The sequence below is a fragment of the Trichoplax adhaerens genome, genomic scaffold (assembly GCF_000150275.1).
Source record: "Trichoplax adhaerens TRIADscaffold_6 genomic scaffold, whole genome shotgun sequence".
In the NCBI taxonomy this organism is placed as follows: Eukaryota; Metazoa; Placozoa; class Uniplacotomia; order Trichoplacea; family Trichoplacidae; genus Trichoplax; species Trichoplax adhaerens.
The window spans coordinates 474,419-489,627 of record NW_002060948.1 but is presented as its reverse complement, the minus strand read 5'-3'; the positions used below and the strand labels follow the sequence as shown (position 1 = coordinate 489,627).

Below are 15,209 nucleotides of genomic sequence, written 5' to 3'. Positions count from 1 at the left end.
CGTTCAAGTCGTAACTGCTCAAACTTACAACTGCCGTGCGCATATTACATACTGATTTTACAATAACTGATTAATTAATTATTTGCTGTCGTTTTGTTAGTTATCAAATTAAAGTTTCTTAATAATAGTCAACTTCTATGATTTGAACATCTGGGCTAATAGTAGCTTTGTGGTTACCAGCGATTACTTCACCAATTATCCAAGCTTGATGCTTATCCAACTGTTGTATTTCTTCACAGTACTTAGCAGCTTGTTCTGGAGGCAAACATATAAATAGACCGCCTATGAAAGAATATTAATCCGATATTATATTATTAGCGTTAACTACAATTTGTGTGGATGATACAGTAGTTCAGTATCTTGCCATACATGCACTCATTGCCACATTGATGCATGACTAGTAGACAGTATAGTTGTTATGAGAACCAATACTGCACTCACTGTTAAATAAAGTCAATTATAGCGTAGAGTGAAAATAACACTAAATGGATTGCCATTTCATTGTACAATACCATAGAATCAAAAACAATGGGCAAATTTTAAACTGATATATGAATATTTAAAATTACCGGATGTCTCTGCAGAGAATCCTTCTAGTAGTTTGAAATTAATCTTGCACGCCTTGGCAACTTCAGCCATCTTGGCAATAATCGGTAGAGATTTGATAATAAAAGATACCGATTCCTTTTGGTTTTGGACTAAATTGTTAGCATGGCCTAATATACCGAATCCGGTCACATCCGTTGCTGCATGAGCTCCATATTTGTGCATTAGCTTAGCACCATTCCGATTTAATCTAGCCATAGAAAACATGGCTGTCAAATATGCTTTGATCACGTCTTCTTTAGAAATCACTTGTTCGATTTTCTCCCATTGAGATGGCTGAAAGTGAGATTTAAGTGGTTAATATTCATAAATAAAACCGTCTGATATGAAATCTTAGTCGTAGCATAATGGTCTTGTTTAATATACTGCAAGCATGTGTATATCTACATTAACAGTAAGATTGCATGTACTGTGCCATATATGGAATTAAAAATTGAATGCGTTATGAGAGTATAACGTATTCTTGAATTAGTAAAAGGCTGAGTTCATCGTGAAGAGCAGCAATAGAGCTGGTGCATGATTTAAGGATGCATATTAGAAATAGTGTTAAACCGAATATCCGCACGATCTTGAGCATAGAGTATACGGTATAGTAAATATTACCAAGTTAAGCTTACCTCCTCCAACCATTGGTGAGCATTGACGGCAATTTGAGTTCCTAACGGTTTAGTTAAAACTAGGACATCACCAACCTTGGCATTTTCAGGCCTAAATAACAAAATTGACGTTTTATAAATTGGGGAGTCTCGCGCAGTTCAATATAAACCCTACATCACCATACCATAACAAGTATACTGTAGTTCATTTTAAATTTAAGCTCAATCATATACTGCAATAGTTTGTTAACCATATTCCATGGGTTATTAGATATACTGAATTACGGTAAGTAGATATACTGTATGTATTAATAAATTACTATATACTATACTTTATGCAACGTTTGCAGTGCGATAAATGTATTACATTGACTACAAGATGTGATGCTTTATTCTTCGTAATAATGATCTTGTTACATTAGTGAAGTAGTCCATAACTCTGTATATACAAAGTGAATATGCTCGTGTATAGTATATCTCATATGCTATATTTTAGTACGCAACCAGAAAAATATCCGTATAGAAAGGAATACTACTGTACTGCAAAGTAGAAACTAACTACCAGGAGAAGCAGAGACCTTTAAAATATAGATCAGATAATGGAGAGCTCTTGACTGTTATATTCTAGGTACTGGCTACTGTGTGAAGTATACATCGATAAAAAAACTCTTATTCTGCATGATATAAATATACGCGTATATTAAATTAACAGAAATCGAGTTAAAATTGATCAGCAGCTACTGTAGTTGGTAAAAAGTGATCGTGACGCCATCGCTGAGGTTTATCGGTGGATTGTTGTTAGGTTACTTTTTAAGTTAGCTACAAATTCAGTTGAATTAATCAATCTTACATAATATATTCGTCTCTGCTACAGACGCTACTAGCAACTCCTCCAATAATATACCACGGATTTAGAACAGTCTGGCCGCCATTAACACTTGTGCCAGCTTGCAGACATGCATCGCGAAATCCTTCCATAACTAATTTCGTACTAATTCGCCTTTCCTGTAATGTCATCTGGCTACTAATGCCAAGCAACATTAACATATTGTCACATTCTGTAACACCCATTGCATATAAATCACTTAAGACATTAGCAGCGGCTATTTTTCCTTGATAATAAGGGTCATTGACTAGAGGATAAAAAAAATCTGTTGTTTGAACGATGGAGATACCATCATGTCGAGTAGGCAAGACACAGCTATCGAGGCCGATTCCAATTGAACCTTCACGATGATCGCCATGACCAAGCGACTCCAGGAGTTTGAGCAGTTCCTCCTGGGGTACTTTACACCCTCATCCTTTTAATTTGGTAAAACTAATCAGACGAAAATTACTACTGAGGCCATGCTCCGTTGGATCGAAGCTTTTATACGACTCCATCCTTGTCAAAGTTGTCCAAGGAACAATTTAGGTTGATTTCTAGTCCACCACTATATTGAGTCGCTGAGTCATAGCAGGGACACTAAACTACAGTACTAAAAGAAAGAGTAGTATGGTAGTCCGACTAGTCCCTAATGATATCGATGTTGCATTGGCTATACTGTACGTCTACTTTGAAGCAATGTTACAGTGGTAGCCCTAATAATTACAGTCCTGTATGTGGAAAATCATCAAATTACAGTATTGCTATATACTATCAGAAACAATATCAAAATAGCTTAACCACGGTATGAAATTAGTGCAACATAGACGGTACTGATGCGATAGTTGAATCAATAAATAAACAAGTAAATCCATCCATCCATTTTATTTGCCTCTGCTTACATAAGCGTAAATTTGCTTGGTAGAAACCTTTTACTGTAGGTACTTAGTTGTGAACTTTTAACCATCGGACATTCTAACAATACAGAAATTACTACAGTACTTGATATTAATGAATTAATCAATACTTTTGTACAGATCGTCTAAATTTCGGATGGCTAATGAAAAGACACATATTCTGATAGAATCAAGAGATGTGGAAGAAAATTCTGGTATATATCTAAAATGAATAGAACTAACTACTGTATAACAGATAAGTTATCGTATATTAGCCGTATCCATTATAAGATATAGATGTAATGTTAACTATCTGTTGATGTCCAGCATACTAGCAAATTAATCGCTTACAGTAAAGTGTATTGAAGGGATTGTACGCCTATACATACGTATGTTCAAAATCAAGATGGCAGAAGGTGTAATAGAGTGCATGCTATCTCATCATAGCATAACATCCTTCAGAAGTAGCATAAATTCTAGGATTAAACGCTAGCAATTCAACTCTTTTATCGTTTGTTTATCTCGTTCTTACTACTATATGTTAGTTAATGGATTATTCCTGTGATCCTACTGTAGAATATCGATGCATGTAATACTTGTATACTGCGTATTAGTTAAATTATATTTGATCGAATAGTTTTCTATAACAGCAATTACTAATTGACGGAAAGGGGTACAAAATCCTCGTAGAAGTAGCGCTCTTACATCTGGAGTAGATATCTCATACAATATATAGATACTTCTACGCTTAGACTCGGAAGAAAGAGCATAGTCTTAAATGCCCACTGGACTAGACTGCCGACAATGAAAACTCGATGGATTCAACGATTGTCAAATAACACAAATATGACTAGTAGTTTTAAAGAGCAGTCCATTTACTATCATTAATCCGGTTACATTTAGCATAAACCCATGGTATTACAATGCGCATATACTAACGAAAATAAATTTACGTATTCATAATAACATTACCTTGTGATAATACGAATGTATTTATTTTTACTGATCTATTCCTTGTTCTAGGTACTGAAGTCAAGGATAATCAGTTAAGCCGTTGGCAATATTTCTGGAGTGAGTTCACGTAAGTTTTTATTTAATGTTGATACTATATTTGTACGTATATTCCTGGCAACAGTATTAACCAAAACTTGTATTTTAACTATTTTCAGATGATACGCAAAGTACATCGTGCCAATTGTCATCATTAATGCCATCATACTCACCGTATTATTGGTTGTACTTATACATTAGCATGAAAAGAGGACATAATTGGGCATAATTTCAACGTTATCAAAAATGAGCTATAACTTAGCTTTTTAAATTGTGGATGCAGAATCATACTTAGTAATAAAGTGTGATTTAAAGTTAATAATTATTAATGTACTATTCTTTCATATATCAGTATCATATAATTGAATAGTTTCAAATTAATATGTCATTATGAATATGTTTTTTAGTTCACTTTTGTTAAAAATGCATCACAGCGATACCATAATGATAACATGCAAACTACTTATGATGTAAATCAGCGAAATGGTTACTCAAGAGGTACCAAGCGGATTTATTGATAATTTATATATATAATATGTAGTAAAATGATATCAAATCATGATATTCGCAGCGTGAAAACTAGCTATTCGCATTATCCTAGTATAGAATATTTGGAAAAGATTACATTATACATTTCAAAAATTATAATATACAAAATATTACAACGTTATAATCTTTCTATCTGAACCTCTTAGAATCAAAGATATGGTAAATATTCATTTTGTTTTTAAGTTAATGTAAGCTTTGAATTAAAATTGTTTTACTTGTCTACGCTCATGTTAATTAGAAAATATGTAATAAGATACCATTACATTGTGCTAACTATAAAATTAACGTAATATCTTATCTCCATGTAATACTTGTTCTCTTCAGTATAAGTATTATACGTCGCATATGATATCGATAAATATCTATCAATTATTAAATACTTTGGTGATTAAATGTCAAATTATCAAACCCTTTAAATAATTTATACCAGTAGAGGCAGAAAGAAGTGCAGATAATAAAAGTACTGGCATTTTGGAAGTATTCAACGATCACATTAAAAATCATAGAAAAAGAAACACCTTGATAAACTCCAAGCATTTTCGTTTCAATATCTGCCTGTCTGCGCAGCTACAAATTATTAGACTTTAGAAGTGTCTAGTGATTATGACTGTCAAGTATAAGGTGCTACATGTGAACTTCAGATGTGTTGTACAACTTAACTGTTACATACAACTCATCTTGTTTTCGCATGACGTATATTGTACCATATCTTGTGTCCGTGATGAATTAATTTCACCAAAAGCTTCAAGCCGTAGTATACAACGTAAATAACTTTAACTTTCATCATTTAACCATTCTACCAACAGTTTACGAAAAATGATAGCAATATATGATATAGTATGTATGTGATACAGGCCATGTATACCAAACGGGCAATGTAAAAAATGCAAATGACTTCTAATGCCAAAACTACCCTAACATATCCTAATATGTACTGTACAGTACATTATACAGTACAATGCATGTTTATATAAACATTGCATTCATAATTTACATATTCAGTATATGCGTATATAGTTATATACGTAATTTGAAGATTTTTAGCTGATGAAGCAATACTCAAAGGGAATGACGATAATAAAATAAATTTACTTTAGGATCTAAAACCATTTCTTAACAGCCAAAGAAAGTGATAAAATCTGATAAATTAAATACGGACAAGTAAATCATTTACTATCTCAATAAAACGTTTATTTGATACAGTACTGGGTATTACAAGTTAGCAAATATAATACGGATTTGTCTAGAACGCCTAATTAATTTCAGAGAGATACTGATATATTTACAATTTGTATTAAATTAATACACCGCATAAATTTCAACCTTATACTGACTAAAATTCAAGATAATATTCAATATCAGCAAAAGTCCTCAAAAAATTTCGATTTGATTACTTCCAAAAATTATATATATGTATATATATAAATATTAATATTTCTAAGGTAAAGAATATGCCTTCAGAAACACATTAATTTCGAAGTCAATCACAATTTTAAATATTAAACGTTCTGGCTACTGATTAAATCAGGTACGAACAAGCTAACCAAAATTATAAAGATTTGCAGAGACATGTCACGTATAGCAAAATGTTATCATTCAGTTGTATAATATACTTCATCTTAAGATATGCGTATTATATTCTAGTCTTACAAACCACCATGCAAAAGCAATAATGATCGATCTGAACTACATATAAATAATCAATGAGTAATGAATAAGTACTATGCAATAAAAATGGCATCATAATAAAATTTTTTTAAAATGTTCAAAGTCTATTTGTCGTCAACAAAGATCATACGGACAAAACCATAGCCACATAAAGAAACTCCACAGAAAGGGCATATCGATTTAAAACTTTTACTACCATGTGGGATTGTAATATTAGCCCAATACCTATTAGAAGATGAAGACGATACAATCACTCTGTAATCAAGAATACATTATACTATTACAATTATTCGAACCTAGCCGTTTGTTCAGCAATAGCATGTCCACAAGGAGAGAATACATGAGTTGGTGAAGAAAAATCCTGATGGATCAAAGGTTCTAATCCGAATCTAACAGGTACAAAGGGTCCTTTCTATTATAACCGTTCAAGGGGATAAAAGTATATTAGAACAAGTTGTAAAATATTATTCGAATTTACTAATTAATGAAGCTAATATCTTCTATGTAATAATACCACTACTTTACGTACAATTTTGCAGTGAAAACAATTTTTCATTCGTTCCTCTAGGGGTTTCCGATTTTGATCGGCATGCCAAGTATAATGACCCTGAATATGACCGCACTCGGTATTAACAAACATCATCGTCTTTTCACCGGGCTAGAAAAAGAAATTATAGTTAATAAATTAGGTTAGTGTATTTTGGAAGTAACAGATAGTATGAATAGGTTGGAATTAATACAGAAATAAATGCAGTAATGTGGATAATCTTACCTTCGATCCTGAGACTGTAGGAAGAGAAGGAGGTGGCTGTGAACCTTGTGCATCATGCATTTCACTGATTTGAAGCTTCACTTGATCAAGGACGGACTTTGTCTATATCGAAAAAATATCGTATAGATATATATCCATATATTAGCGCTACAATGATAGCACAATTTATCTGAACTTGGGTCAAACTCGTAATAAGTTACTATTTACAGGAGGTTCGTGTTTGCCGTAGCCTGAACGCCACATTAGAGTGACACCACAGAGATCAATTAAGCAGCCATCAGTTAAAATGTTCGATTCATTGGTTATCTAAATTGATCATTATCAGCAATAGAATTTTTAGCATCTAGAAATATGTACAGTAGTTGCTGTCATTGTGAATATTCTCTGCGACTGTAAGCTACAACATTATAACATACCAGTATTATATAACTTGAAGAGTATGTTGTGCATGAATATTAACGATAATGAAGGTAGTTATTTCAAATAAGCAAGTTAGATTTACGTTATATAAGCTTACCTCAGTTCTCAGCTGCTCCGATTCATAAACACCACGAGAATCCTTTATTTTATATACCTTACCACAAACAGATATTTCACGCCAAACAGGAACCGAACCTGCAGTAAAGCCATTTTTCGGATGTAACAGTAAAACTCCGTTTCTAGTAAATCCATCCATATCGCAAGCATTATCAGAAATTTTCTGAGCACAAGTTGCATTCTACAATACGAATGATTCAGGTATTGTTAAACAGTTTAATAAAGTTTTCTTAAAGATGCTACTTACGCCTAAAATAATATTCCGATTGTGATCAAAAGCTCCAGCTAGAAGACGGGCTCTATAAGGCGGATGTCTACTACATACAATACGTGCTGCATAACGAGATACCGTACTATGTGTCAGAGCAGTCTGTTCTAAAGCCGTTTCAGCTCCGGGTACTGTATCTAAGACTTGAAAATCTACGAAATCGTCGCAAGCTCTACCAATCTAAAGAGTGAAGGTTTTAGTGTCAATTGCGTGGGATAAGCTGAAGTTTTACTGTAGTGCATATCAATTGAGAGAAAATCCAGCCATTGTTGTCAATTAATCAAACTGCATGTCTTTAGTACGTCAGTAATTAATTGTCGTACCTGATACATATCCATGTCTTCATCGAATTCGTAGGTCACCGCAGAAAAATGGCCGTATCGGACACAATAAACGCTACGATCATATATCCTCTATAAATTTATTTTATGTCGACCATGTTAGCAGCGTTATTACAACCACAGTATTGCGATATAATTTTGGTTACAAGAGCTCGTATAAATCGAGATTGTCCAACAAATCAATCACACCTGATTGGTAGTATAGTATTACCTTATCAACTTCAGCTTTTATTGTATACTTCACAGAAGCTTTAACAGAATTGGCAATCTTTCTTTTCTTTAATTCAAATTTACTTCGAAGTTTTCCACAGTTACCTGTTGGCAGTTTGCCGTTATATCTATAATTAACGCATAAAGTATTATTAGTAGCATTATTAGTATTATTATAGTATTATTAGTATTATTATAGTATTATTAGTATTATTATTAGTATTATTATTAGTATTATTAGTAGTATTATTAGTAGTATTATCAGTTCCGATGTACAACTATTATTTTATAGTTCAGTTTGTATTTTAAAATACTGTAGATACTACATAAAGATTTTAATATCTTTCTTTAGATTCCCTGTATCTAACTGCCACATGTATAATAACAGACTATGTTTTATAAAATTTTATTACTGACCGAGTGCTTAAAAGCGTACGTAATGCAAGACGGTGTAAAAAGAGATTGAAGGGATATCAAGGTAATGGTCAGTATAATATAGTTATAAAAATTATTAATTAAGGCAGATGTTATACATACTTTGACTGGTTACAAATGAACACTAGCATAAGCATATTGTACTAATGCTGGGTATCATTACTATACTTTTACCAGTGAAGTCATTACTTAATTACGAAATCGAAATTCCAGAAAATAATTAACTAACCCAATAACAACTAATTCTCCATAGTAAACATTGTTGCTTTCCTTCTTAGGAGAACCAGAGCTGCTACTAGAGCAATATTTGCATTTTTTAGGATTACTATCACTGCCACTAAGGCTACCACTGCTGGTCGAACCCGGGTCGCTATGACTTGTGTTCGCGAAGCTGTTGGGAAAAAATTATAGCAAATTTAGTTTTAAAAGTTTTTAATTTTCCATAAAGAAGTGATTATATTATTCTATAGAGTATACAGTAAAAATATTAAGAGATATAACGATGTATAGAATTATACGTTGAGAGAATATGGATCAAATTGTAATTATAAGTTTGACTACATTTATTATTTATTTCTTAACTTTACCGACTATATCCTAGCCACTATACTGTACATTAATGATACTATTGTGTAAGTGTTATACGGTAGTGTAATAATTGTCATATGATTTGTATTTTGAGTTGATAAAGCCTTGCATGCAAATGGTACAGTACAGTAATAAATACAATATATCTTACTTCAGAGCAATAAGCACGCTAGCAACAACAGTCGCAAGCTACTTCGATCTTTTACACTAGAAATAATATTCAATGTGTTGCTACTTGCAGGAGTGTCTCTGATACATAAACTGAAGTATTGTAGAATACAACAGATCATATATGACTGGTAAAAGTTAATGTAACTTTTGCAAGTATGCATTACATATGTAATTATCAGTCTCGCGTTAAACTAGTTCTAACCCTACCTTCGTTTCATTTTAAATCTATTCAAAGAAGTCGTTCACTAGAATAATAAAAAATGTAGAATTAGTAATGAAATTTGGAGTATCATATCCAGCTACGAATGAGAATTTACTTTCATTAATTATTATTATTATACAATCATGGATGAATAAATTTATTAGTAATAATCTACGACATAATGCTTAAGGAGAGATATAGATGTTGTAGTATTGGTTAATGATACAGTGCTCTGCAAGTTTGTTATTCATACAAACCCTGTGCGATAAACATATTTTCAATTACTACAATATATAACTATTATTATTAGTAGTAAACTATGTACAGTAGTAGGTCGAAGCGAATAACGAGATTGATCAAACGTACAAATAATGCTATCAGATAGGCATAAGTAAAATGTCTGATGGAAGATATCAACAACAGTAATACTACAAAAAAAACTGGTAAGGTATACTTGTATTTCGAGAAATGGGTAGAGTATAGTAACAAAATGAATTCATTACTACCAGTTATTAACATCTATGAAATTGTAATACAGGTACGGTATCGTTGATATAGTATTTCCATTGCTTGTCCAAAGAATTCGTAACAACATGCTATTACACTAAAGCAGTATGTTGGAGTGGCATGACGAATAAAGCAGATGAAAAGAAAAGAAAATTGCGATGGGTACCAGTAGCTGACTGTCTAACCATATCGCACCAATAATCCGTAGAGGACTAATATTGATGAAGATTGTTAATTTATCTTTTCTTTCGGACTACTGTACTGCTATTCCAATGGATATACTAGCCAATTGTTGTAATACAATACAGTACCGTACTGTCGTTATTGAATGGAAAAGCATACTGTAAAGTCCACTACAGTCACACCATTGCCTAAAAATTTCGATGAGAAATCATGGTTACTCAACTCTACAGTAGAATACGTAGGTACAACTAGAAAAATAAGACCATTGGATAGGCAGAGCATGAATCCTTATGCAAAGTCGATATTTATTGTCCTCTACTTTGGCGAATTGTGCAATCATACATAGACGATGATTGGTCTTTTATAAATGTGCATTCCTTTCCATTACTCGTGTATAGGTAGCATTCAATTATAGAAGAAAAATTGCAGTTTCTAACACTTTTAAAGAAGTCAAGAATTCTCTAGTGGACAATGTAGTAATCAACAATCAATAAGCTTTAATTAATAATACTGTAATGTCAAAGGAAAGCTTTACGCTCATGACATTTCAATCAATACATTCTTTGAATGGTAGCCAAATAGGTGGTCTAATTTAGTAGAGACTAGTCTTTCAAAATGGATAGTCGATCTTACTTGGTACTCCTACTAAGTAGTCGAGTAAAAAGCTTCTTTCTTTCGACTGTAGAGTAGAGTAGAGTAGAGTACAATCACGTTAAAGATAGAGTTACTCAGGAGATCTATATCCTAGTTCCTTTTCAGTCCAAAGATGGACAACATAATCCCCCAACCCAATCCTATTCAATGGACATTGATAGATGACTGAAATATATTTACAACATTTGGTTGGCTTGCAAAGTCAATTCTACAACGTGTCACCATTGAATTGTCCATTACCTTTGACCATCATTGAAGCGTTGTATCACAACTTGTGTCGTTGTGGTATGCAAGTTGGCCAGTCACAAGCCAAAGAGGGAAAAGCATTAGGATGGCAATGACTCTTTTTAGATGGTTCTTTCTTTCAGTTTTCACCAGTGGTTTAAACTATTTCATTCCATCCAATCCAACTAGGTAAAAGAACAAGAAAGTAGACAGTGTTACTACTCTACTTTGAATTTATGCAATGGAAGACATTTTCTAGCTAAAAGAACAAGAAAATAGACAGTGTTACTGCTCTACTTTGAATTTATGCAATGGAAGACGTTTTCAATTGTCGACTAAGAATTCAATGATGCACTTGACTCGCAAGCCTTCATCACAGTCACGATCGTTTTCGTCGCTTCAGCACAGCAACCAACGTATCAACCAACCAACGTTTTATCTCACTTCTTCATTGTTATCATTGGACCAATACTTTATCGCTACAATCGACGTACTGTATCTAGTACAGTACACAGTATTGTACAGCCAAGATTCTACAGTACAGTACAGTATTGAGCATGTCCCCTAGTACAGCTGGACTGAGTGTCCATCGTATCAGTATGCTTATGGACTACTGCTCTTTATTTGATACAGTATCACGGGCTAGTCAACAGCATTGATGGGAAAAATCAAGTATAATTTCGTAATGGTACTAGTACCATTGCAGTCTAGTGCCCTTTGTTTGCAACGGTACCAGTACCGGTACTAGTACCATTGCATGAAAAAAATTCAATCGCAAATGGATCAACTAATAGCGCTAATACTGTATCAACTCAATCGCCATCAATACATCCATCCTTTTCCTATTCAGTATTGGATACTACTGGATGCATTATTCACATCCTTCTAAAACGTATGAAATTGGGCAACAAGACAGTCGGAAATCTTGATAAATTTGTAGGTTCCTCCTTCTGTCTGCCGGCTTTAGTCAATATGTACATTGCAGTCTCCAACGAGACTCCAATTACTCCATTTATTTTACAGTCAGCATTGTTCACTGGCTCACGTTAGTCTTGTATTGATACATATATAAATTGACTCATTACTGTACAATACTGCACATTTTTCTTTCTTTCTTGGACTAGTCTTACTCAACAGTAGGGACCTACTTTCTCTACAATCTCCACTCTACAGTGTCCATTTTAGATTCCCCAACCACTCCAATACGGATCTAATCTACCGGTACCAGCACATTAGCATGATTCAAACATACAGTACTGTACTGTACAGCATAGTACAGTACAGTAGAATAAAAACCGATACAGGAGATCAAGGTTCTACACTTGCAGAGTTGAAGCAGGTGTAAATGTTTTGGACTACAGGTTAAATGTGGTGGAATGCTTAGCAAGGGCACGTATCCTCTGTCGCTCAGGAATACGGAGTTCACGTCCGTTGTAATAATATAATGTACAATGGTCGAGTATCATGAATTATTTATTAGTAACACGGAGAATGCTGAATATTACCTAGTGTGATGCAGTACCGCCCATTACAAGAATGAATGCATTGGCGTATCATTGGCCAATTCGAAATAAGCATGCATGAACATGTACGCGAGACTTGGCATTGTGACAACAGCAACACGACATAATTATTGCAATTTGACTGGCATTCTTTTGCCATTGCATTTCTGGATTCTAAATTCTAATCGCAAAGAATTGGACTTTCATGACGTAATGGTAGCTATACTGTACAATGCGTCCTCTGTGGAGATGCTCGCTACAATATTATACAAACTAACTATATAAACTATAATTGGATTATGCCGTACACTTGTAGGCGTTAATAATTGTAGTTCGCAGTTTTGTGATTAATGTTGTACAGCAACGAGCTAATGACAACAGTCTTAACTCCTACTTGAGAGATAACTTTAAAATGGAGTCAAGCTATATTACATTATTGGACAGCGTAAGCAGCTTAGTAAAGCTCGCTACCAAATTTCGAGTTTTCACATTGACTAATTCTATTAAAATATTTTTTCATCTGTTTATCAATTATATCGGCATTATTTACGTAAACTATTTCATAATTTACATTTGCTTTCGTAACAAGTTAGTGCATGTTTAGAGTTAGGTAGGTGCTACATTTCTGTAATTTCTGTAGGATGAATCAAACTTTGTCAGTGTCTTGAACACAACTTCAAACGCTTCCAACGCCCAAATTTTCAATATTGCCGTACAAGTCATCGCACAGATTGTGCATTTAGTATCGCCGTGATACCGGTATTTATATATTATATTTACAGTATTTTTTCTTTTTGCTGGGAAATAGCTAAATAAATTATTACGGCATGCTAAAAGCATAAATAACAATTACACGAATTTTCAGCACCGTGCTATTTTGCTAGTATCAACGTATCTATTATGGTCTTAGCGAATACCGCATCAGTATGCTGCACTGGTTTATCTACAGTATTTTGCTCTACGTTATTAGTGTCAATCTTTTACAAGCTGAACTAGGAGGACAGCTACTGTAGGTGCAATTAATTACAGTTTGGCTAGCTTTTATTGCTTTGCATAGATACTTATAGTTATTATATCGCATTTATAAGACGTAAACAACAGTACTGATATCATTGATGAAGTTTTCAAATATCTGATTCCAATCTTTTGATAAAGCTAAATTTGCATAATATCTCTGGAACTCTACCCAGCTAATGCATACAATCAACGATATCTTTACAGTACTGTACAGTATAGTACTATACCTACGCATTTATTCTGCATACTTATATAAGCAGAACATATTTTGTACAAAGTCGTACAAATGTAATTAGTGATTTGAGATTACGGCCATTTTTAGTGCAAAGTGCGTAGTAATTTTTCTTAAGGCATACTGTTTACGTAAGCAGAAGTATTCATGTGGTGTAGCACCTTATTGCCTACTTTAGAAACAACAACAAATTATAAATGCTTTAGAATTAAGAATTAAGTAGATAGGTCACACTAGAATAGGTATTAACTCCGCCCGCTTGCTCGTCATTTTAGTCAGTAATTGATTTTGGACACCACGAATGCAATAAGGCTTATTTGTTTCTCAAGATATAATTCGTTGTGTAGTAGCGTGTTGGATAGAGCAGTATCGCCATAGTAAACGATAATACATTGACATTTTGTGTATTGAATCTAACTTTCAAGTAGTAATGTGTAAATTAAATATATACAGACAGTATTATATTGTCGGCGTGTCGTAGTCGTACCGATTCATACAACCGTCTTGAGGAGACTGACAGCTAGACTGCTATTTGCCTATAGCATTTTAGTCAATATGGTAAACCTGTCAAAGCAGCTACGCTAACTGGTTACTAATATCAACTTACGGCCTTGGTTGGTTGTGGTGAATCTATGTTACTGTCTTCCGGAACATGTACCCATAATGTAAGAAGCAGTACTTAGGGGCCCACTAAACTTCCATCCAAAGCTTTCCAATTGTTTTACCAAGGTATATAGTACATAGATACTCAAATCAGATGAGAGATTAGATCATAAAATTATCGTACATCCCCTAACTACTATGTAATTTATACTTGAATTTAGCATTGCTTAATAGTTTCTTTCCTTTAAATCATTATAATGTGGTATGTACAGTACTTTGTAATTTGCTTCATATTATTAATTTTAACTCCTACTTGCAGTAGATAGTACGAAGAAACTTTAGACTCTTTTAATTGTTAATTCAGTAGAACTGTAGAAGTACCTATCAATGTATAGTCATTGCTGTAAGCCGAAGCTCGGACAGCATTGCTGTATTTTATGCTCTTCGTGATCATAATCAACTACGGCCAATATATTCTAGATTACAAATCTAGGTCAGTCATAAAGATAGCACTCAACAACGCACAATATAA

At 33.5% G+C, this 15,209-nt stretch overlaps 2 protein-coding genes across 2 annotated transcripts; both read right to left on the bottom strand.

Annotated features, from left to right (window-relative positions):
- Nucleotides 1-118: 118 nt before the first annotated feature.
- TRIADDRAFT_50357 (uncharacterized protein) lies at nt 119-2,585 on the bottom strand (the record flags this gene model as incomplete). Its single annotated transcript, XM_002113150.1, has 5 exons — nt 119-282; nt 570-882; nt 1,224-1,314; nt 2,053-2,497; nt 2,531-2,585. The coding sequence occupies 5 exons, from the start codon at nt 2,583-2,585 to the stop codon at nt 119-121; spliced, it is 1,068 nt and encodes a 355-aa protein (XP_002113186.1).
- A 3,749-nt stretch (nt 2,586-6,334) lies between these two features.
- On the bottom strand, nt 6,335-9,051 carry TRIADDRAFT_27052 (uncharacterized protein; the record flags this gene model as incomplete). Its single annotated transcript, XM_002113149.1, has 10 exons — nt 6,335-6,455; nt 6,527-6,638; nt 6,756-6,888; nt 7,003-7,104; nt 7,210-7,308; nt 7,520-7,720; nt 7,787-7,987; nt 8,131-8,203; nt 8,325-8,486; nt 9,023-9,051. Coding segments are annotated over 10 exons (1,233 nt in total), but the record flags the coding sequence as incomplete, so codon positions are not given.
- Nucleotides 9,052-15,209: the final 6,158 nt, after the last annotated feature.